This window comes from Bubalus bubalis, chromosome 12 (genome assembly GCF_019923935.1).
Source record: "Bubalus bubalis isolate 160015118507 breed Murrah chromosome 12, NDDB_SH_1, whole genome shotgun sequence".
Lineage (NCBI taxonomy): Eukaryota > Metazoa > Chordata > Mammalia > Artiodactyla > Bovidae > Bubalus > Bubalus bubalis.
Genome location: NC_059168.1, coordinates 10,889,890 through 10,914,002, shown reverse-complemented (window position 1 = coordinate 10,914,002; position 24,113 = coordinate 10,889,890). Strand labels below are relative to the sequence as shown.

Genomic DNA, 24,113 nt, shown 5'->3' with positions numbered 1-24,113 from the left:
ATTGGGGGCAGGAGGAGAAGGGGACGACAGAGGATGAGATGGCTGGATGGCATCACTGACTCGATGGACGTGAGTCTGAGTGAACTCCGGGAGTTGGTGATGGACAGGGAGGCCTGGCGTGCTGCGATTCATGGAGTCGCAAAGAGTCGGACACGACTGAGCGACTGATCTGATCTGAACCCACAAACATATATATTATCAGTATAAATATTTCTACTTTATTCTTTATTAGCTGTAGGTCTGGGCAAAGGCAATTACTGGACTTACAGAAGACCTGGGATGGCATTGCCAGCCACTTATAAGGTAGGAGACTTTGGCCAAGTTATTCTTCTCAGCCTTAGATTCTTCAAATACAAAATGGTTATAACACTTGTCTCACAAATCTGTAAGCATTTACTGTTACTATTCAGTAGTCAACAAATAATACCTACCACTACCCCTTCACAAGTTATTTCCCTTAATTATCACAACCATCCTATACAAGGGCCTATTACCCTCATTTCAAAGAGGGTTAGTCTCACTGCTGTTAAAGGCCATGTTAGGATTCAAGCTCCCATCTTTCTGATACCAAAGTCCAGTTCTTACTTAACCCCTCTATTGCCTCTGACACTTTTCCGCTGTTGGGTTCAAGTGCCCATAATACATTGAAAACTTTGAAAAATTTATAATTTGCAGGTTTGATTATTTTGGGTTTGTCCCAGAGTCTGATTGCCCCTCGGGGCAGGGGAAAATTCAGTTTTGGCTCGGCCCAGCCGAGGACTAAATTCTTCCCTATTCCGACAGGAGCCCTGTCTGGGTTTATTGTGAGCTTACAGTACTGTGAGCGAGACCCCAGCCCGTGACGTGGACTAGGCGTCGGCTTAGCCGGCCCGCCGCTCAGCGCCGCGGGCCTTCCCGCCGGCCCCTTCGGGGCGTCCTTAGCAACGCGCGCTCACTCCCTGCCCCGCCCTGTCCTCCCAACACCCAGCCCCGCGCAAGGCGTCGGCGGTCTTTGCGCCTGCGCGCAGCCAAAACCGCCAGTCGTTTCTTTTCCCCTCCCTTCCCTCTCCCCTCCCCTCTCCTCCTCCTCTACCTCCTAGAGCGAGACGCCAATATGGAGCCCGAGGACCTACCATGGCCCGGCGAGCTCGAGGAGGAGGAGGAGGAGGAGGAGGAGGGGGCGGAGAACTTGGACGAGGACGAGGTGGTGATGGTGGAGGAGATGGAGGAAGAGGAGAGACGGGAGCCGGAGGCGGATTTTAACTATGAGAGCCAGCGTCGAGAGAGTACGGACGAGGAGGACGACGAGGAGGCCAAAGCCTGGCTGCAAGCGCACCCCGGCGCCACTTTGCCTCAGGCGTCTCTCCAGAGGCACCGCTATTCGGAGAGCGAGCTGACCAGCCCCGGGAAGGTGAGCTGGCCGGGGAGAGGTATGGGCCGCCGTCGGGCGGGTGGTCCCTGAGCGCTTTGCCTGTTCCCTGCCGTCTGTCTCCTGCTCGCCGCCCGTCACGGTGCCTGACAATAGTACGTGTGCTTTTAAAGGCTTGTAGGGGCCTTGTCGCTTCCTGGGCCCCGACTCTTGCCGAGTACTCCAAGTCTCCCGTCCTTTCTGGCAAAGATCTCTCTTGTTCCCCCGCCCCAGGCCCCGGGCTTTTTGAATTACACCAGGGGTTCAGAGGAGTCAGTATTGTGGCTTCAGAAACGCTGTTGGGAGGAGGTGGGGCTTATCCCCTGAGGGAGAGGAAAAGAGCGGTGTAGGAAAGGAGAGAATGGTTGCCCAGGGACTCTCTTGTTGTGGAGACAGGAGATTATCTGCCTGAAGGGCGGGTCTCCGCTTGAGAGAGCAGTGTGGGTTCTGTACGACAGTTAGTTCAATCGCCCAGTCGTGTCCGACTCTTTGCGACCCCATGGACTGCTGCACGCTTCCCTGTCCATCACCAACTCCCGGAGCTTGCTCAAACTCATGTCCATTGAGTCAGTGATGCTATCCAACCATCTCATCCTCTGTCGTCCCCTTCTCCTGCGTTCAGTCTTTCCCAGTATCAGGGTCTTTTCTAAGGAGTCAGTACTTCGCATCAGGTGGCCCAAGTATTGGAGCTTCAGCATCAGTCCTTCCAATGAATATTTAGGACTGATCTCCTTTAGGATGGACTGGTTGGATCTCCTTGCAGTCCAAGGGACTCTCAAGAGTCTTCTTCAACACCACAGTTCAAAAGCATCAATCCTTCGGCGCTCAGCTTTCTTTATAGCCCAACTCTCACATCTATACATGACTACTGGAAAAACCATAGCTTTGAGTAGACGGACCTTTTTTCGCCAAAGTGATGTCTCTGCCTTTTACTGTGCTGTCTAGGTTGATCATAGCTTTTTTTCCAAGGAGCAAGCGTCTTTTAATTTCATGGCTGCAATCATCATCTGCAGTGATTTTGAAACCCAAGAAAATAAAGTCTGTCACTGTTTTCATTGTTTCCCCATTCAGTAAGCTACCTGAATAGTAATCTCTAGTGGTTTCTGGCCAATTGTGCTTCTTCAGCTTCTTTGTAGCCTTAAAGGGGTCCCTAGCAGGTAGGAGGGGCTTCGAAATACAGGAGGTTTATTATGCTGCAGCTCCCACCAGTCTGGAAAACTAGAAAGAGCTGATTTTTTGGCTGGCTCCTGAAGGTCATTTTGAAAATAACTGCATTTAATTGATTATTTTTCAGGGAGAAAGGAAAGATATACAATTCGGATATCTAGTCATCAGACATTAAGTTTCTATTCTTTGAGAGGAATATTGTGGGGACAAAAAGAAGTCTAGGGTTTATTGTTCAAGACTGCTCCTTAGATAAGGTGTCACCTGGGTAGAGTGAAACAAGATGCAACGATTGAAAAGACAGAGAAAAGACTATATAGACCTGTGCTGTTCAATACAGTAGTCATAGCAATGTCTGACTCTTTACATCTTAATTTGTTAAAATCAAATGAAATTAAAAATTCAGTGCCTCTGTTGTACCAACCACTTTTCAAGTGCTCGGTAGCCAAGCTTGATTAGTGGCTGTGTAATTGGACAGTGCAGATGTAGAATAATTTCATCATTACAGAAAGTTCTACTGGACATTATTGCTGTAGGCTGTTGATCATTAAAGAATAATAGTTGTTTTGCTTGGTAAATATTCCTGTCGGTACTCAATGCATTGAGCATGTATTGAGCATTCATCATGGGCCACACATTATGCTTTATGCTATGGAATTTTGATGAACGGAAATATTTGTTTTTTCTTTTTTTCTAGCTTATGCACTTTAAAGAGGGAGGCAGACAAAATTCAGTTGGTCGAAGAAAGAAAAGTAAAAATGGTATGTCCTAACGTGCTTTGAAAACATTTAGTAAGGGAATCTGTTTTGTTAGTGAAGTTGGGGAAAGCTTCTCTGAGGAAGTTATGACAAGCTGAGGTCTGAAGACAGATCACAATTAAAGAGAAAAGAAGCTTTCCAGCTGAGGGAAAGGCACATGGAAAGGTACTGTAGGTAAGAGAGTATGGCGTTTTCAAGGAACCAGGAGCCAATAAGGGTTGATTACAGATTTCAAGGCTTTCTGTTCTATGTCAAGGATTTGAAAGCTTTATCCGTGGAAGTCATTGAAATGTTTTTAAACAAAGAAATATAGGATAAGATTTGTGTTTCAGGAAGATCACTTTGTAGCAGAGCAGAGAACAGCTTTGATGGCTGGGTGGGGAGCAGCAATAATGTCAAGGATGCTGATTAATTAGGTCATTGCAGTATTGCCGGGAACTGATGATATTTTGGAATAGGGACATGTTGGTGGATATAGAAAAGTAGACTGATTCAAGAGGAATTTAAGAAGTAAAATAATCACAGTGGTGCACTAATTTTACATTATTATTACACTAATAATGGGTTAGATGTGGAACACGAGGGCAAGGAGGTGTCAGGTTATTGGATAAATGGTTGTGCCAAATATTGAAAAATGGCCAAGTTTATGGTAGAAGTGGTGGCCATGGAGTAGGGTGATGAGATGGTTGGGATGGGTGTTAAGATTATGGGTTTGGCTTTGGAGATCAGAGGAGGGATCTGGGCTAGACATTTCAAATTGTAAGTTATCTATATACATATGGACCAGAACTAAAGCCATACTTGTGGATAAGGTCTCGTAACTTTAATTTTGTTCTATGACTTCTTGTTTGAATAACTGTTAATATTTAAATTTAATATTCCTTGAAGATTTTAATTAAGCCCTTTTACTTCTTTACAGCCAATGTGACAAGATTATTCTTTTGTTTAGCAGTGATCTATCTGTGTAATAGAAGATACTGCTTTTTAGAGCCCGAGGATTTTTTCCATAGAGGGTGTTTTTTTTTTTTTTTTTTTTTTTGAGAGAAGGATATTCTCTTGTTTACCTTGGAGGGTTTATGAAGGTGTGGGTGATGTGCTGTATTAAAGGTAGTTTTAAAATAATATAAAGTGTATTAAGATAATTTTTTTGCTCACTAATATATTAAGATTTATTTACTAATATATTAAGATTTACTGGCATAAATTGGAAAAATGTTTAAAGGAGAGACTTCTATATTTCTTGCTAGAAATTTATGAACTATAAGTTTTTGAAGATGAGTTTGTTGTGTAGTATTTAATTCAGTGTCTTCAAAGGATGGGGCTTCCCAGGTGACTCAGTAGTAAAGAATCCACCTTCCAAGCAGGAGATTGGATTGGGACGATCCCGTGAAGAAGGAAATAGCAACCCACTCCAGTATTCTTGCCTGGGAAATTCCATGGACAGAGGAGCCTGGTAGGCTACAGTCCATGGGGTTGCAAAGAATCAGATATGATATAGTGACTAAACAGCAGCAGCATTCAAAGGAAGAGACCAAATGATGGGAGACATTAATTTCATTCAGGATAGCCTCAAGTTAAATGACAAAATTGTACTATTTGATTCACTCTCATATGTCTCTGACAATAAGGATGTTCTAGTGGTGATTTGTAAGGTACTGATTAAGTTTGCAACTCCAATTAATGACACTGAGCTAAGGTATGGAACTGTTTTAAGTTCAGTACAAAATGTGACCTGCCTTACAACCAAGTCTTAAAAAAAAAAATCATTTATTTTTAGCTGAGCTGGGTCTTTGTTGCTGTGGGAGGGCTTTCTCTAGCTGTGGTGAGTGAGGGCTAATCTTCATTGTGGCGCACTGGCTTCTCATGGCAGCGGCTTTTCTTACTGTGGAGGACAGGCTCAGAGTTGGGGGGCTTCAGTAGTTGTGAGCACTGGCTTAGTTGCCTCTCAGCCTATGGGATCTTCCGGGACCAGGAATTGAACTCATGTACCTGGCATTGGCAAGCAGATTCTTAACCACTGGACCACCAGGGAAGTCCCACAACCAAGTCTTTTTAAGAGTTCAGGGAAGTGAGTGATTCAGAGCCTTTACTTTGTTGGTCTTATGCCAGGCCAGTCTTACAGACCATTCAACATGAACCGTTTCAGACATCTCTGCTTTGTAATTCCTAAACCTAAATTTCTGAACTGTGCTAGGGAAAATAATTCAGTTCTGTGAATTGGTATCATAGAAGTTCTTGGTCTTCAACTTTTTTTGTTTTTAGTTTTATTATTTATTTACAGTAGTCTTTTCTCCCAACTATATTGAGATACAATTGACATGAAGCACTTATAAGTTTAAGGTATATAGCATGGTTTGACTTACATACATCATAAAATAATTATCACAAGTCGTCATCTCATATGGCTTAGAAACATGCGTAGAAAATAATTCTTTCCTGGTGATGAGAACTCAGGGTTTACGGTCAGCAGTGTCCATATCTAGCGCACAGCAGCGTTAATTTATTTGTCATGTTGTGCCTTATATACCTAGTACTTATTTATCTTCTTATTGGAAGTTTGTACCTTTTGACCACTTGGTCTCCAACTTTTAACTGGATCATCAAGAGTTCTTAGAAATATTTTTATGTTTCCTTCTTCAGATTCTTCTGCATTTTCACCCTTATCCTCTGGCCTTCATCTAGTGTTCAGCATTCTCCTGTCAGCAGGTTATCATTTCTTAGGAGAGACACTTAGGCCTGAACTCCTTCACCTTCCTAGTCCCCATCTCCAAATTTATCTACACTGTACAACTCTTAACCTTTTTTTTTTTGCCTATTAGTACAGATTTTGTTCAAACTTTCTTGAGCTTGGGGATGAAAGCTGTCAGTTAGAATGTGTTTCTCTCTTAAGGAAGTGCTGGATTTTATCTTTAGATATTTGATAAATGATAATAGTTTTAAGTTATATTGTTTTCTTGACTTTTTTGGTCAAATTTGAAATCAGAATTATGATGTTTTTATGTGAGGTACTGGTAAGATTTTTTAATGTCTTGGAACAGTTTAAGTAATATAAGACTTTCTTGCATGTTGGAAAAATAATAACTTGTGAAGCTACTGTGCCTATGGATTCCTTTTAGGGTTATAATTTGTATATACTGTCTCACTTTTTTTGGGTTGAAACTCTTAGTTGCTCAGTTGTGTCTGGCTCTTTGCACCTCCGGGCTCCTCTGTCCATGGGATTGCTATTCCCTTCTCCAGGGGATCTTCCTGACCCAGGGATCGAACCTGGGTCTCTGGCATTGCAGGCAGATTCATTAATATCTTACCCACGGGGTAAGCCCCTTTTTTTGGGGGGGGGCAGTTAATTTTGATAATTTATGATTTTTCTGGAAAATCATTTCAGTAAGGATTTTTAGTTAACTATAATGAAGTGTTACGTAGTATTCTTTATTTTTTCCATTGCATTTGTGATTATTTCCACTTCTCATTCCTAATGTTATATTTTATTTTCCTCTTGATCTGAATAACTATGGATATGTTTTGTTAATTTTTTTCATCCAAGGAAACCTCTCTTATATTTAAGTTTAATTCTATTGACTTTTTCACCATTTAGTTTGTTAATTTCAGCTCTCATCTTTTACTGTTTCCCTAGGTTTATTTTGATTTATTTAATTTTACTTAACATGCTGAATGTTCAACCGGCTTATTTAAAAACATTCTAAACAGTTTTGTCGTGATATAATTTAAAAGCCGTGCAATTTTCCCTGCATTTACTGCACAGCTCAGTGGTTGTCAGTATGTTAATGGGTATGTGTAGCCATCACCACAATTTTAGAACAATTTTTTCACGACCTCAAAAAGAAACCCTATACACTTTAGCTGTCGCCCCTCTTGCTTCCATTCCTCAAGGCAACTATTAATCTACTTTCCCTCTCTGTAGAGTTGCCTGTTCTGGTCATTTAATATACATGGAATCATATAATATATGGTACATGTCACACGGATTCCTGGATCTTAGTTCCCCCACCACGGTTTGAACCCTGGCAGTGAGAGCATTGAGTCCTAGCCACTGCACCACCAATTCCAATGTGTGGTCTTTTATGACTGGCTTCTTTCACTTAGCATAATGTTTTTAGGAATCCATGAATATAACATCAATTTTTCATTCCTTTTTATGACTTAATAGTATTCCATTGTATGGATATACTACATTTGTTTATCCGTTATCAGTTGGTGGACATTTGAGTTGTTTTCTGCCTGTTGTCTATCTCAAAATATTTGAAAATTCTCTTTGTGATTTTTTTTCATTGGTTGTTTAGAAGTCTGTTGCTTAATTTCTACATGTTTGTGAATTTCCTTAACTTCCTTCTGTTATAGATTTCTAATTTCATTCCATTTTGGCTGGAGAATATACTTTCCATGATTTAAATTTTTTAAAAAATTTGAGGCTTGTGTTTATAACTGAATCACTGTGCTGTACAGCAGAAGTTAACACAACATTGTAAATCACCTATACATCAATAAAATAAATTTTTTAAAACATTGAGGCTTGCTTTGTAACCTGACATATTGTCTGTCCTGGAGATGTTCCATGTATGCTGAGAAGAATGTATATTCTGCTGCTCTAAGATGGAATATTCTATAATGTAGTTTGCTTATAGTGTGTTCACATCTTATATTTCCTTGTTGATCTTCTCACAGGTGGCTATCCTTTTATTTTTTTAATTATTAGTATATTTTGGCTGCCCTGGTCTTTGTGGCAGCCCGTAGGCTTTCTCCAGCTGTGGCGAGTAGGGACCACTCTAGTTGCGCTGCTCAGGTTCTCACTGTGGTGGCTTCTCCCGTTGCAGAGCGTGGGCTCTAGGTGTGTGGGCTTCAGTAGTTGTGCTGCCTGGGCTTAGTGGCCTCTCGGCATGTGGTATTTTCCCAGACCAAGGATGGAACCTGTGTCCCCTGCATTGGCAGATGGATTCTTAACCATTGGACCACTAGGGAAGTCCCAGTAGACTTTATTGGGAGCAGTTTTATGTTTAGCAAAAAGTTCAGAATTCCCATGTACCTCTTTTCCCTCCCCTGTTTTCTCTGTTATTAACATCTTGTATTAGGCTCGCATATTTGTTACAGTTGGTAAGCCAATATTGATACATTGCTATTAATTATAAGTGTATGTTTTTATTAGAGTCCACATTTTTGTACATTCTTTGGATTTTGACAAATGTATAATGACATATATCCACTATTTTACAGTATCACACAGAATAGTTTCACTGCCTAAAAAAAAAATCCCCGTGTTCTGCTTATTTGTCCCTTCCCTCCTTCCTTTGAAACTCTGGCAGCTGCTGCTGTTTTTATTGTCTTTGTAGTTTAGCATTTTCCAGAAAGTCATGTGCTTAGAGTCATACAGTATGTAGCCTTTTAGAATGGCTTCTTTCACTTAGGAATATGCTTTTAAGGTTCTTCCATGTCTTTTCATGGTCTGGTGGCTTGTTTCTTTTTTTCTACCTTGATTTCATTTTCTTTTCTTAAAAATTGTGGTAAAATATGTATACCATAAAATTTACTGGTTTAAGCTATAAATAAAATATATTTATTTTGGCTGAGCCTCGCAGCTTGCAGGATCTTAATTCCACAACCAGGGATTGAACTTCGGGCCCTGGCAGTGAAAGCACCGAGTCTTAAACAGTGACATTAAGTACATTCACATTGTTTTATAATCTTTACCACCATCTCTCTCCAGAACTTTTGCATCTTTACAAACTGAACCTCCAACATCTCTGCCTTATCTGAGTCTGATTCTGATCCTTGCTGTCTCTTTAACCTGCTTTTGTTTTTTGTAAAACAAAAAAGTTGTTTTTGTTTGTTTTTGTCATTTATGTTTTGTAATTTTGTCTGTGTGTGTGGAAAACCAGGCGTGTACCGAATGAATATGATATGATAGGAACTGAAGTAAATAGCCTTTTAGTGTGAGGTTTCATAAGTTTATCTGGTTAGAGGTGATTTTGTGTTTGTTTGCTATAGCAGTAGGTGTCAAAGGCTAAAATTTCCTCTGATGGCCTTGTTCCCCCTGTTTTCTTTGGATTTCTCTAAGGACCTCTTAAATAAGATCTGGATGTGCTGTTCTTGCATTCGTGTACCATTCTCATCAGAAGCCCCGTTGATGTAGTGGTGAGGTATGGGCGGAGGGGAGGTGTTCTGTAGTCATATTATGAGGTCTCAGTCTTTCTCTAGGCTGTGAGCTTCACTAGGGTTTCTCATTGGTTTCTCCTTAAATAAAATAAGAAAGCTAGGAGGGGGCTTGGAGTTGAGTATTTCCCTTCCCTGACATCACTTAGTCTCTGGTAAAACCCCAGTCTCTGGTAAAATAGTTTCTTTTGCAGGCAGGTCTTAAGGACAGAATGCTTCTAGGCTTATTTCAAAATGACTACTTTTCCCTCTTCTCCTGCCAGAGCAAGAGATTTTTCTCTAATCTTAACTGTGAAACCTGGTGCAGTTCCTAGAAGTAAAACTCCAAAAGTGTGGGGGCCCCTCTAAGACTTTCCCTGGAGTTTTTAAATCTCAGAGTTCTCTATCCTGAGCCTCTAATAATTTGTCAGTTACAATTTAGGCTTTCCTTCCCTGTCTTTCGTGGTGTCTGCTCTGGAACTCTGTCCCGTTAGTTGTGATTGTCTGTATCTGTTTGTCTGTCTCTGATTTGCTGGACTGTTCAGTTCAGTTCAGTCGCTCAGTCGTGTCTGACTCTTTGTGACCCCGTGAATCGCAGCATGCCAGGCCTCCCTGTCCATCACCAACTCCTGGAGTTCACTCAAACTCACGTCCATCGAGTCAGTGGTGCCATCCAGCCATCTCATCCTCTGTCGTCCCCTTCTCCTCCTGCCCCCAATCCCTCCCAGCATCAGAGTCTTTTCCAATGAGTCAACTCTTCGCATGAGGTGGCCAAAGTATTGGAGTTTCAGCTTTAGCATCAGTCCTTCCAGTGAACACCCAGGGCTGATCTCCTTTAAAATGGACTGGTTGGGTCTCCTTGCAGTCCAAGGGACTCTGAAGAGTCTTCTCCTATACCACAGTTCAGAAGCATCAATTCTTTGGTGCTTAGCTTTCTTAACAGTCCAACACTCACATCCATACATGACCACTTGACTAGACGGACCTTTGTTGGCAAAGTAATGTCTCTGCTTTTCAATATGCTATCTAGGTTGGTCATAACTTTCCTTCCAAGGAGTAAGCGTCTTTAATTTCATGGCTGCAGTCACCATCTGCAATGATTTTGGAGCCCCCCCAAAATAAAGTCTGACACTCTTTCCACTGTTTCCCCATCTATTTCCCATGAAGTGATGGGACCAGATGCCATGATCTTAGTTTTCTGAATGTTGAGCTTTAAGCCACCTTTTTCACTCTCCTCTTTTTTCACTTTCATCAAGAGGCTTTTGAGTTCCTCTTCACTTTCTGCCATAAGGGTGGTGTCATCTACATATCTGAAGTTATTGATATTTCTCCCGGCAATCTTGATTCCTGCTGTGCTTCTTCCAGCCCAGCGTTTCTCATGATGTACCCTGCATAGAAGTTAAATAAGCAGGGTGACAATATACAGCCTTGACGTATTCCTTTTCCTATTTGGAACCAATCTGTTGTTCCATGTCCAGTTCTAACTGTTGCTTCCTGACCTGCATATAGGTTTCTCAGGAGGCAGATCAGGTGGTCTGGTATTCCCATCTCTTTCAGAATTTTCCACAGTTTATTGTGATCCACACAGTCAAAGGCTTTGGAATAGTCAATAAAGCAGAAATAGATGTTTTTCTGGAACTCGCTTGCTTTTTCCATGATCCAGCGGATGTTGGCAATTTGATCTCTGGTTCCTCTGCCTTTTCTAAAACCAGCTTGAACATCTGGAAGTTCACAGTTCATGTATTGCTGAAGCCTGGCTTGGAGAATTTTGAGCATTACTTTACTAGCGTGTGAGATGAGTGCAATTGTGCAGTAGTTTGAGCATTCTTTGGCATTGGCTTTCTTTGGGATTGGAATGGAAACTGACCTTTTCCAGTCCTGTGGCCACTGCTGAGTTTGTAGTGATGCTTCCTAAGGCCCACTTGACTTCATATTCCAGGATGTCTGCGACTGTAGTTTGCCCTTAATTTCAGTTCTGTGGGGATATAAGAAGAGATGTTGATTTTTCAATTTGGTTAGGGTGTTTTCTTTTTGTAGGGATGGGAGTGATGACTTCCTAACTCCTTGCATACTGGACCAGAGCCTTGTTTTAGTTGTTTTTCAGCAGACTGTGGTTTTGTTTGTTTGTTTGTTTTTACCATGCTCCATAGCTTGGCTTCCCTAGTAGCTCAGCTGTTAAAGAATCTGCCTTCAATGCAGGAGACCCTGGTTCAATTCCTGAGTCAGGAAGATCCTCTGGAGAAGGGATAGGCTACCCACTCCAGTATTCTTGGGTTTCCCTTGTGGCTCAGCTGGTAAAGAATCCGCCTGCAGTGCTGGAGACCTGGGTTTGATGCCTGGGTTGGGAAGATCCCCTGAAGAGGGGAACAGCTGCCCACTCCAGTATTCTGGCCTGGAGAAGTCCATGGACTGTATAGTCCATGGGGTCGCAAAGTGACTTTCACTTTCACAGCTTGTGGGATCGTAGTTCCCCCACAAGGGATTGAACCTGTGCCCTTGCCAGTGAAAGCATGGCGTCCTAACCATTGCACCACCAGGGAATTTCCTCAACAGATCATTTTTTAGAGCAATTGTAGGTTCCAAAAAAAAATTGAGATTTCCAACCTACTTCCTGCTCCCACACATGCACAGCGTCCTCCACTGTCAATTTCCAACGTCAGAGTGTAATACATTTGTTATGATGAACCTACATTGACATCCAAAGCCAGAGTGTATATTAGGGCTCACTTTTGGTATTGTACATTCTATGGTTTTTGACAAATGTATAATGGCATGTATCCACCAATATAGTTTCTCCATGTCTTTTCATGACTTAGTGGCTCATTTCTTTTTAGTTCTCGATAATATTATTGTCTAAACGAACCACAGTTTATTTTATCCATTCATCTACTAAAGGATATTTTCGTTGGACTTCCCTGATGAGTCAGACTGTAACGAATGTACCTGCAATGCAGAAGACCTGGGTTCAATCCCTGGGTCGGCAAGACCCCCTGGAGAAGGGAATGGCTACCCACTGCAGTATTCTTGCCTGGAAAATTCCATGACAGAGCAGACTGGTGGGCTGCAGTGTGAGGCTGCAGAGAATCAGACACGACTGAGAGACTAACCATCTCTTCAGTCCGTTTGGGTCAGTACCAAGCAGTCTGATGACTCGCTGCGTGTATGCTCAGTGCTGTATGTTGGTTAACAGTCCTTATCTGGTTATGTCTTTTAGAAATAGCTTCTCCTAGTCTGTGGCTTGTCTTCTCATTCTCTTGACATTGTCTTTCATGGAATGAAAGTTTTTAATTTTGATGAGTCCAGCTTATCAATTATTTCTTTCAAGGGTTGTGCCTTTGGTGTTGTACCTAAAAAGCGATCACCATAGCCAAGGTCATCTAGGTTTTCTCCTATATTATCTTCTAGGTGTTCTACAGTTTTTACAGTTTTATATTCCCTGTTTACATCTGTGATTCATTCTGAGTTGAATTTTGTGAGAGCTGTAAGATCTGTCCCGATTCGCTTTTTGCACGTGCATGTCCAGTTATTCCAGCGTCGTTTGTCGAAAAGACGGTCTTTGCTCCATTATGTTGCCTTGCTCCTTTGTCAAGGATCAGCGGTCTTTATTTCGGTCTGTTTCTGGACTTTGTTGTGTTACAGTGATCTGTTTGCTGGTCTTTCACCAATGCCACATTGCCTTGATTGCTGTAGCTTTATAGGAAGTCTTTAAGTCAGATAGTGTCCGTTGTTTTTTTGGCTTTCTTGGGTTTTTTAACTCTCCATATACACTCTATTTTTTAAGTTTAAATTACTTTTTTTTTTCCCCATTGGTGTGTTGGTTTCTGCTGTACAACAGTGCAATCAGCCATAATTATACGTATATCCCCTGCCTCCCTAGCGTCTCTCCCCACCATCATCCCATCCCTCCACGTCATCACAGAGCACTAGATGGGCTCCCTGTGCCGCACAGCAACTTGTCACACCTGTCCAGCTTACACTGGACAATGTGTATATACTGATGCTGCGTTCTCCATTTGTCCCACTCTCTCCCTCCCCCACGGTGTCCATAAGTCCATTCTCTACATCTTTGTCTTCATTCCTTCCCTGCAAATAGCTTCATCAATATAATTTTTCTAGATTCTGTATATATGTGTTAATTACTATATTTGTTTTGTCTTTCTGACTTACTTCACTTTGTATAACAACAGGCTCTAGCTTCATCCATCTCATGAGAACTGACTCAAATTCACTCTTCTTGATGAGTGAGTGATGCTCTGTTGTGTATGTGTGTACCACATCTTTTTTGTTGCTTCCTCTGCTGATGGACATCCAGTTGCTTCCATGTCCTGGCTGCTGTCAGCAGTGCTGCAGTGAACGTTGGGGTACATGTGTCTTGAGTTTTGATTATGGTTTTCTCATACTGATTATGGCCCAGTAGTGGAATTGCTGGGTCATACGATGATTTATTCCTAGTATTTGAAGTAATCTTTATCCTGTTCTCCATAATGTCTGCATCAGTTTGTATTCCCACCAACAGTGTAGAGTTCCCTTTTCTCTACATCCTCTCCAACATGTATTGTTTGTACATTTTCTGATGATGGCCATTCTGACTGGCGTGAGGTGATATCTCATTGAAGTTTTGATTTGCATTTCTCTAATAATTTGTGACATTGAGCATCTTTTCATCTGTTTATTGGCCATCTATATGTCTTCAGAAAACGAAAATCATGGCATCCGGTCCCATCACTTCATGGGAAATAGATGGGGAAACAGTGGAAACAGTGTCAGACTTTATTTTTCTGGACTCCAAAATCACTGCAGATGGTGACTGCAGCCATGAAATTAAAAGACACTTACTCCTTGGAAGGAAAGTTATGACCAACCTAGATAGCATATTGAAAAGCAGAGACATTACTTTGCCAACAAAGGTTCGTCTAGTCAAGGCTATGGTTTTTCCTGTGGTCATGTATGGATGTGAGAGTTGGACTGTGAAGAAGGCTGAGCGCCGAAGAATTGATGCTTTTGAACTGTGGTGTTGGAGAAGACTCTTGAGAGTCCCTTGGACTGCAAGGAGATCCAGCCAGTCCATTCTGAAGGAGATCAGCCCTGGGATTTCTTTGGAAGGAATGATGCTAAAGCTGAAACTCCAGTACTTTGGCCACCTCATGTGAAGAGTTGACTCATTGGAAAAGACTCTGATGCTGGGAGGGATTGGGGGCAAGAGGAGAAGGGGACGAGATGGCTGGATGGCATCACTGACTCGATGGACGTGAGTCTGAGTGAACTCCGGGAGTTGGTGATGGACAGGGAGGCCTGGCGTGCTGTTCATGGGGTCGCAAAGAGTCGGACACGACTGAGCTACTGATCTGATCTGATCTGACCCATTTTTTGATTGGGCTGTTTGTTTTCCTAATATTGAGCTGTACGAGCTTCTTATATATTACAGATTAATCCTTTGTCAGTTGTTTCATTTGCAATTTTCTCCTATTTTGAGAGTTGTCTTTTAATCTTTTTTATTATTTACTTTGTTGTGCAAAAGCTTTTAAGTTTAATTAGGTCTCTTTTTTTTTTTTTAATTTCCATTACTCTAGGAGGTGGGTCATAGAGGATCTTATTGTGGTTTATGTCAAGGAATATTCTACTTATGTTTTCCCCTAAGAGCTTTATACTTTCTGATCTTACATTTAAGTCTAATCCAGTTTGAGTTTATTTTTGAATATGATGTTAGGAAGTCTTCTAGTGTCATTCTTTAGCATGTAGCTGTCCAGTTTTCCCAGAACTACTTGCTGAAGAGGCTGTCTTTTCTCCATTGTATATTCTTGCCTCCTTTGTCAAAGATAAGGTGCCCATACTACTAACTACTACTGCTAAGTTGCTTCAGTCGTGTCCGACTCTGTGCAACCCCAGAGACAGCAGCCCACCAGGCTCCCCCGTCCCTGGGATTCTCCAGGCAAGAACACTGGAGTGGGTTGCCATTTCCTTCTCCAATGCGTGAAAGTGAAGTCGCTCAGTCGTGTCTGACTCTTAGCGACCCCATAGACTGCAGCCTACCAGGCTCCTCCGTCCATGGGGTTTTCCAGGCAAGAGTACTGGAGTGGGGTGCCATTGCCTTCTCCATCTCTGGGCTTTCTGTCTTGTTCCATTGCTCTGTATTTGTTTTTGTGCTTGTACCATACTCTTGATGACGGTAGCTTTGTAGTGTAGTCTGAAGTCAGGAAGGTTGAGTCCTCCAGCTCTGTTTTTCTTTGTTAAGATTGCTTTGGCTATTTGGGGTCTTTTGTGTTTCCATGCAAATCATGACATTTTTTGTTCTAGTTCTGTAGAAAAATACCATTGGTAATTTGATAGGGATTGCATTGAATTTGTAGATAGCTTTGGGTAGTATAGTCATTTTCACAATATTGATTTCTCCAATTCAAGAAAACGGTATATCTCTCCATCTATTTGTGACATCTTGGATTTCTTTCATCGATGTCCTATAGTTTTCTGCATGGGTTTTTTTTTCTTTTAGGTAGGTTTATTCCTAGGTATTTTATCCTTTTTGCTGCAGTGGTGAATGAGATTGTTTCCTTAACCTTTTTCTGATTTTTCATTGTTAACGTATAGGAATGCAAAGGATTTGTGTGTATTAATTTTATATCCTGTGACTTTACTGTATTCATTGATTAACTCTAGTAATTTTCTGGCAGAATCTTTAGATTTTTCTATGTATAGTATCATGTCATTTGCAGACAGTGAAAGTTTTATCTTTATTTTCAATTTGGATTTCCTTTATTTCTTTTTCTTCTCTGATTGCTGTGGCTAGGACTTCCAACACTATGTTGGATAATAGTGATGAGAGTGGGCACCATTCTCTTGTTCCTAGTCTTAGAGGAAATGCTTTCAGTTTTTCACCATTGAGAATATTTGATTTGAATTTGTCATATATGGCCTTTATTATTTTGATATAGGTTCCTTCTATGCTTACTTTCTGAAGAGTTTTTATCATAAATGAGTGTTGAATTTTGTCAGAAGCTTTCTTTGTGTCTATTGAGATGATCATATGGTTTTTATCTTTCAGTTTTTTGAAACTGTGTATCATATTGATTTTTTTGTATATATTGAAGAATCCATGCATCCCTGGGATAGATCCCACTTGGTCATGATGTATGATCCTTTTAATATGTTATTGCCTTCTTTTTGCTAAAATTTTGTTGAGGATTTTGATATTGGCCTGGAATTTTCTTTTTTGTGGTGTCTTTGTCTGGTTTTGGTGATGGTGGCCTCCTGGAATGAGTTTGTGGTTTTTCCTTCCTCGGCAATTTCCTGAAATAGTTTTAGCAGGATAGGTATTAGTTCTTCTCTAAACTTTATGTGCGATTTGCCTGTGAAGCCATCTGGCCCTGCGTTTTTGTTTGTTGAAGATTTTTGATCACAGTTTTGATTTCAGTGCTTGTAATTGGTCCATTCATGATTTCTGTTTCTTCCTGGTTCAGTTTTGAAAGGTTTTTCTAAGAACTTGCGCATTTCTTCCAGGTTGTCCATTTTATTGGCCTATAGTTGCTTGTCGTTGACTCTTAAGATCCTTTGTATTTCTGTGTTGTCTCTTGTAAGTTCTTTTTCATTTCTAATTTTATTGATTTGAGTCCTCTCCCTTTTTTTCCTTGATGAGTCCGGCTAGTGGTTTGTCAATTTTGTTTATCTTCTCAAAGAATTAACTTTTAGTTGTATTGATCTTTGCTATTTTTCTTTCATTTCTTTTTCATTTATTTCTGCTCTGATCTTTCTAATTTCTTTCCTTCTGCTAACTTCAGGGTTTTTTGTTCTTTTTCTAGTTGCTTTAGGTGTAAAGTCAGGTTGTTGATTTTTTGGTTGTTGTTTTTTGAGATAGGCTTGTATTGCTATAAACTTTCCTCTTAGAACTGATTTTGCTGCATCCCACAGATTTTGGGTCATTGTGTTTTCATCGTCTTTTTGTTTCTAGGTATTTTTTTAAATAACCTTTTTGATGTCTTCAGTGACTTGTTGGTTATTTAGAAGTGTGTTGTTTAGCCTCCATGTGTTCGTGATTTTTACAGTTTTCTTTCTTTTCCTGTAATTGATATCAAGTTGCATAGCATTGTGGTCAGAAAATATGCTTGATACAATTTTAGTTTTCTTAAATTTTCCAATGCTTGATTTGTGACCAAGATGTAATCCATCCTGGAGAATGTTCCATGTTCAGTTGAGAAAAAAGTGTATTCTGCTGTTTTGGGATGGAAGGTCCTAGAGATCTCAGTTAGCTCCATTTGGGCTAGTATGTGATTTAAGGCTTGTGTTTCCTTATAAATTTTCTGTCTGGATGATCTGTCCATTAGTGTAATTGGGGTGTTAAAGTCCCCTTCTGTTACTCTATTACTGTCAGTTTCCCCTTTTGTTCTCGTTAGTATTTGCATTATGTATTGAGGTGCTTCTATGTTGGGTGAATTAGTATTTATAATTGTTATATCTTCTTGAGTTGGTCCCGTTTTCATTATGTCTTGTCCTTCCTTATTTTTTGTAACAGTTTTTATTTTAACGTCTATTTTGTCTGATATAAATATTGCTACTCCCACTTTCTTTTGATTCCCACTTGCATGGAATATATTTTTCCATCCCTCAACTTTCAGTCTGTATGTGTCCTTAGGTCTGAAGTGGCTCTCCTGTAGGCAGCATATACACAGGTCTTGTTTCTGTATCCATTCAGCTAGCTTGTGTCTTGATTGTAGCATTTAATCCATTTACATTTAAGGTAGTTATATATATGTTCCTAATGCCATTTTCTTAATTGTTTAGGATTTATTTTTGTGAGTGTTTCTTCTCTTGTGCTTCATACTAGAGAAGTTCCTTCAGCATTTGTTGTAAAGCTGGTTTGGTGGTGCTGAATTCACTGAACTTCTGCTTGTCTGTAATACTTTTGATTTCTTCTTCAAATCTGAATGAGATCCTTGCTGGTACTCTTGGTTGTAAGTTTTTATCCTTCATCACTTTAAATATATCCTGCCACTCTCTCTGGCCTGCAGAGTTTCTGCTGAAAAATCAGCTGTTAACCTTATGGGGATTGCTTCGTATGTTATTTTTTGCTTTTCCCTTGCTGCTTTTAGTATTTTTTCTTTGTGTTTAATTTTTTTTAGTGTGATTAATATGTGTGTTGTTGTATTTCTCTTTGGGTTTATCCTGTATGGGACTGTCTGGGCTTCCTGGACTTGGGTGCTTATTTCCTTTCCTATAGTAGGGAAGTTTTCCGCTATAATCTCACATATTTTCTCATACCCTTTGTTTCTCTTCTTCTGGAACACTAATAATTTGAATTTTGGTGCATTTATTATTGTCCCAGAGGTCTCTGAGACTGTCCTCTATTCTTTTATTTCTTTTTTCTGCTCCTCAGCAGTTATTTCTGTTATTCTGTCTTCCAGCTCACTTATCCATTCTTCTGCCTCAGTTATTCTACTATTGATTCCTTTTAGATTATTTTTAATTTCAGTGATTGTGTTGTTCATCTCTGTTTATTTTTATTTCTTCTAGGTCTTTAGTAAATGTGTTAAATGATTCTTGTATTTTTTCTATTTTTGATATTTTGAAACTTCTTTACTGTCATTACTTGAAATTCTTTTCCACATAGGTTGCCTGTTTCCTTTTCATGTATTTGGTCTTGTAGTTTTTAACTTGCTCCTTCATCTGTAACATATTTTTTTTGTCATTTCTTTCTTTCTTTTTTTTTTTTTTTTTGATAGTTGGGACTACGTTCCTGTCTCACAAGTTGTTTAGTCTTAGTTTCCAGCGGTGGAGATTTCAGGTAGTTGGGTAGAGCTGGGTCTTTGTTTTGAGATGTGGACCTTTGGGAAACCTCACTCTGATTAATATTCCCTGGCACCTGAAGTTTTCTCTGTTACTCTAGCCATTTGGACTCAGCACTCCTGCCTCCTGGGGCTCAGTCCTGAAGTGGGATTCCACAAGCCATGGTTGTGGAAAAGAAAAATATAGAAAAGGAAGAAAAGGAAAAAAAAAAAAAGGCAGAATAATAACAAAGAATAGAAAATAACCTCAGAAGGGTGAAACTGGACTCCAGTAGCAAAGTGAGAGAAGAAAAAAAATATATATCTCTAAAAATAAAAAATAAGAAAAATCAAGAGGGGGCAGAAAAATAATGAAGGTTAAAAATTAATAAAATAAATTTAGAAAACTAACAAATAATATAAAAAATAAGAATATGTGTGAAACAACCACTGGAGGGTAAAACCGAACTCTGCTGGTGAACAGTAAAAAAAGTATTGAAAAAAAACAACAACCTCAAAAACAGAAACAAACCTTGAATGTGAAGGGCTGTGCTTAGGTGGGGGATGACTTATGTGGTGTTGTTTGGGTGGAGGTGGGATTTATTGGGGGGCGTGAGGGGGGTCCTGATTCAGGACCTAAGCCTCCAGAGAAGACCCTAGAGACGGGGCTCTACCCAAACTGAGAAAACCTCTGCAGTGCCTCTGTGTAGGGCGTGGCAGGTGGCCTGGACTCCACCCAAGTTTCTGCAGTGCTTCTGGCTTCAGGATGGAGAGGATAAACCTGGGTCTCCAGGAGGCTCCCTGGGGCCGAGTGGGTAGGGGAACACCAGATGGATTCCCCTTTCCTCCCCATCCAGAGGGACCCTTCCTTGCTGGCTCTGCTTTGTCTTCCTTCCCTTCTGCAGTCGCAGGACCTACGTGGGCAGTGGGTGCCCTTGGAGGTGATCCTGGAGGGAGAGGGGTCCTGAAGAATAGAGGGTGCCCCTGGAAGGAGGAAGGAGCTAGAGGGTAGAGAAAGGGTCCCAGACGGTGGAGGCCCAGTCCAGAGGGTAGACAGAGCCCCTGGTTGGGGGATGAGGGCCCACAGAGGACAGGGACCTTGGAGGGGAGAGGAAACTGGAGAATAGAGGGGGACCCGGAAGGGTGGGGGGCCACCCGGATGGCCGAGGACTTGGCCTGGAAAGAGGAGTAAGCCCTGGAGGGAGGAGAGGGGCTGGAGGGGGGCCCCCTGGAGGGTGGAGGGGGGCCCAGAGGTGGTGGTCTTAGGAGGCGCTCCAGGGCCGAGTGGGCAGGGGGACACTAGGCAGTTCCCTGCTACTGGAACCCTGCAGGTGCCTCCCCCAGCTGGATGGTCTTCTCTCCCTGCAAGAGCCTCCCTCCCCTGTTTCACATCTACAGGACCCATCCAGGTGGATGAGTCCCTGAAGAGCAAAAGGTACCCTGGAAGGCAAAGAGCTCCTCAGGAGGGTTGAGAGGGTCCCAGAGGCCCTTGGGCCCCATAAAGGCTCCCTGGGGCCAAGTGAAGGGGGAACCCCAGGGCCTTCCACAGTGGGACTTCTTATCCCCTCAGAGGTCCCTCCCCTTTCTGGTAGAGCAGGTATGCCACTCCCAGCACCCAAAGGCATCCAAACTGTCCCTGGCGCCCAAACTGCTTCTGATGCCAAAACTGCTACCCCTCCCCCCACAGCCCCTCAGTCTCTGGAAAGTGAAAGGGGCACCCCAGGGGCTTTTCCCAGTGGATCCTGTGATCCCCTAGGATCCCCACCCCTCTGAGGCAAGCAGGCATGCGGCTTCTAGCACCAAAAGGTGCCCAGACTGCTCTGGGCACCCAAACCACTTCTGGTTCTAAAACTGTTCCCTCTCCCCCAGCAGCCCCTCAGTCACTGGTCCCCAGGCCTGCACTTTCCCCTGCTTGGCCCTACCTGGTACCTGGTCTCCCCCAGGGCTCCTCCCTTCAGCCTGTCCACAGGAAATCCCCCACCATTGCCTGGTGAATATCCTAGGGGTGGGCAGACGCAGACTGCATGCCTTCCCTCACTGCCGCCTTGGCTCTCTGCCATATAAACTTTAGAACCAGTTTATCGATACCCACAAAATAACTTGCTTGGATTGCATTGAAATTGTATTGAATATATACATCAAGTTGGGAAGAACTGACATGTTGACAGTATTGAGTCTTGCTAACAATGAAGATGAACTATCTGTACATTTAATTAGTTCTGTTTTGATTTCTTTCACCAGAGTTTTATAGTTGCCCTCATATAGATTTGGTGCATATTTGTTTAGATTTATACCTATTTCATTTTTTGGGTGCTAATGTAAATGGGTTTTTTCCTCCCTGTACATCATGTGGGATCTTAGTTCCCTGACCACATACCAAACCCACCCTTCCTGCAATGGAAGCACCCAGAGTCTTACCCACTAGACTGCCAGGGAAGTCCCAGTGGTATCGTGTTTTTAATTTCAAATTCTAATCGTTCACTGCCGGTGTGTAGGAAACCCATTGATTTGCTCTGGTTTTTTTGTTGTTGTTTGTTTTTTTAAATGTTCAGATCAGATCAGTCACTCAGTCGTGTCCAACTCTTTGCAACCCCATGAATTGCAGCACGCCAGGCCTCCCTGTCCATCACCAACTCACAGAGTTCACTGAGACTCACATCCATCGAGTTAGTGATGCCATCCAGCCATCTCATCCTCTGTCGTCCCCTTCTCCTCCTGCCCTCAATCCCTCCCAGCATCAGAGTCTTTTCCAATGAGTCAACTCTTCACATGAAGTGGCCAAAGGACTGGAGTTTCAGCTTTAGCATCATTCCTTCCAAAGAAATCCCAGGGCTGATCTCCTTGAGAATGGACTGGTTGGATCTCCTTGCAGTCCAAGGGACTCGCAAGAGTCTTCTCCAACACCATAGTTCAAAAGCATCAATTCTTCAGCACTCAGCCTTCTTCACAGTCCCACTCTCACATCCATACATGACCACAGGAAAAACCATAGCCTTGACTAGACGAACCTTTGTTGGCAAAGTAATGTCTCTGCTTTTGAATATGCTGTCTAGGTTGGTCATAACTTTCCTTCCAAGGAGTAAGAGTCTTTTAATTTCATGGCTGCAGTCACCATCTGCAGTGATTTTGGAGCCCAGAAGAATAAAGTCAGCCACTGTTTCCACTGTTTGCCCATCTATTTCCCATGAAGTGGTGGGACCAGATGCCATGATCTTCGTTTTCTGAATGTTGAGCTTTAAGCCAACTTTTTCACTCTCCACTTTCACTTTCATCAAGAGGCTTTTGAGTTCCTCTTCACTTTCTGCCATAAGGGAGGTGTCATCTGCATATCTGAGGTTATTGATATTTCTCCCGGCAATCTTGATTCCAGTTTGTGTTTCTTCCAGTCCAGCGTTTCTCATGATGTACTCTGCATATAAGTTAAATAAGCATGGTGACAATATACAGCCTTGACGAACTCCTTTTCTTATTTGGAACCAGTCTGTTGTTCCATGTCCAGTTCTAACTGTTGCTTCCTGACCTGCATACAAATTTCTCAAGAGGCAGATCAGGTGGTCTGGTATTCCCATCTCTTTCAGAATTTTCCAGTTTATTGTGATCCACACAGTCAAAGGCTTTGGCTCGTCGCAGCCGCCTTTAATGTTCAAGTATCACCAAAAAATATCCATCCAGTACTTTGGGAAACTGGAGTATTGAATTCTAATTATTGTTGGATTGTCTCTTTTTTCCTTCAGTTCTGTTAGTTTTTCCTTAAGGTATTTTGGAGCTCTGATGCAAAGTGAATATATATTTTGAATTATTAGATTATTCTTGGTGGATTGACCCTTTTATCATTCTGAAATGCTCCCCTTTATTTTTAGTAGCCTTTTTTATTGTAATACATTTTTATATTGCAGTAGCCACTCTGCATGTTTTATGGTTATAAATCTGCTCTTCATCCTTTTCCTTTCACCCTGTTTGTGTTTTCAGCCTAAAGTGTGTCTCCTGTAGAGAACATATAGTTGAATCTTGTTTTTCATGTAGTCTAACACAACTATATATCTTTGATTGGGTTGTTTAATTCACTCACATTAAATGCTGTTGATATGTTTTGATTTATATCTACTGTTTAATTTTTTGTTTTCTATATATCGTGTCTTTTTGGTCTTTTAGACCTTATATTGCCATTTTTGGTTTTAAGTAGATATTTTTCTCTTGTGTTGATTTAATTCTAATGATTTTTAAAGTTATAATTACTGAGTTATTTTCTGGGGCTTACAGTATACACTGTTAATTTATCAGAATCTGCTTGAGATTCATTAGGACTAAATTTCAGTGAAATATAGAAGGTTTATGCCAATATAACCCCATTCCTTACCCTGCCCCTTTAATGTTATTACTGTTAAACATATGTCTGCATATGTTACAGATATATGTTACATACCAAGTGAGGTATTGTAAGAGTTAATACTTTCTGTAATAGGTTTTTTGAAGAATCCGGGAGGAGGGAGAATAACAAGCAGATGTTTTGTAGTTAGTTATATGAACTTTCTTTTGTCTTCTTTTTCTGTACTCGTTTCTTCCTTTCTTTTGAGTTATCATCTGGTATTATTGCCTTATTTCAGTACAGATCAGTACCTGTTGATCTCCTTTGTGCTGTCCTTGTCAAATACATTTCTGTATGTTTATGTGCCCAACAGTACAGTTAGATATATGTTGTTTCATACAATCGGTTTTTTTTGAAATAGGAACATTTTCACTTGATTGTCACATTGAATTTTAGTACTTTACTTTTTCCCCCTTTCCTTCTTCCTTCCTTTCTTTCGCCGTCAGGTCACCCGCGGCGTGCGGCTCTTTGGTTGCAGCACACAGACTCTCTAGTTGTGGCGAGAGGCTTGGTAGTTGCGGCACGCGGGCTTGGTCGCTCTGTGG

At 41.4% G+C, this 24,113-nt stretch overlaps 1 protein-coding gene across 3 annotated transcripts in view; it reads left to right on the top strand.

Annotated features, from left to right (window-relative positions):
• Positions 1-991: 991 nt before the first annotated feature.
• The window catches only part of ALMS1 (ALMS1 centrosome and basal body associated protein), a 190,704-nt gene continuing 167,582 nt past the window's right edge, over positions 992-24,113 (top strand). For all 3 annotated transcript variants that reach the window (XM_044925773.2, XM_006045931.4, XM_006045930.4), the window contains exon 1: positions 992-1,390. In XM_044925773.2, the coding sequence (XP_044781708.2) occupies positions 1,094-1,390 (297 nt within the window). In that variant the 5' untranslated portion in view covers positions 992-1,093. The remainder of the gene's footprint in view (positions 1,391-24,113) is intronic.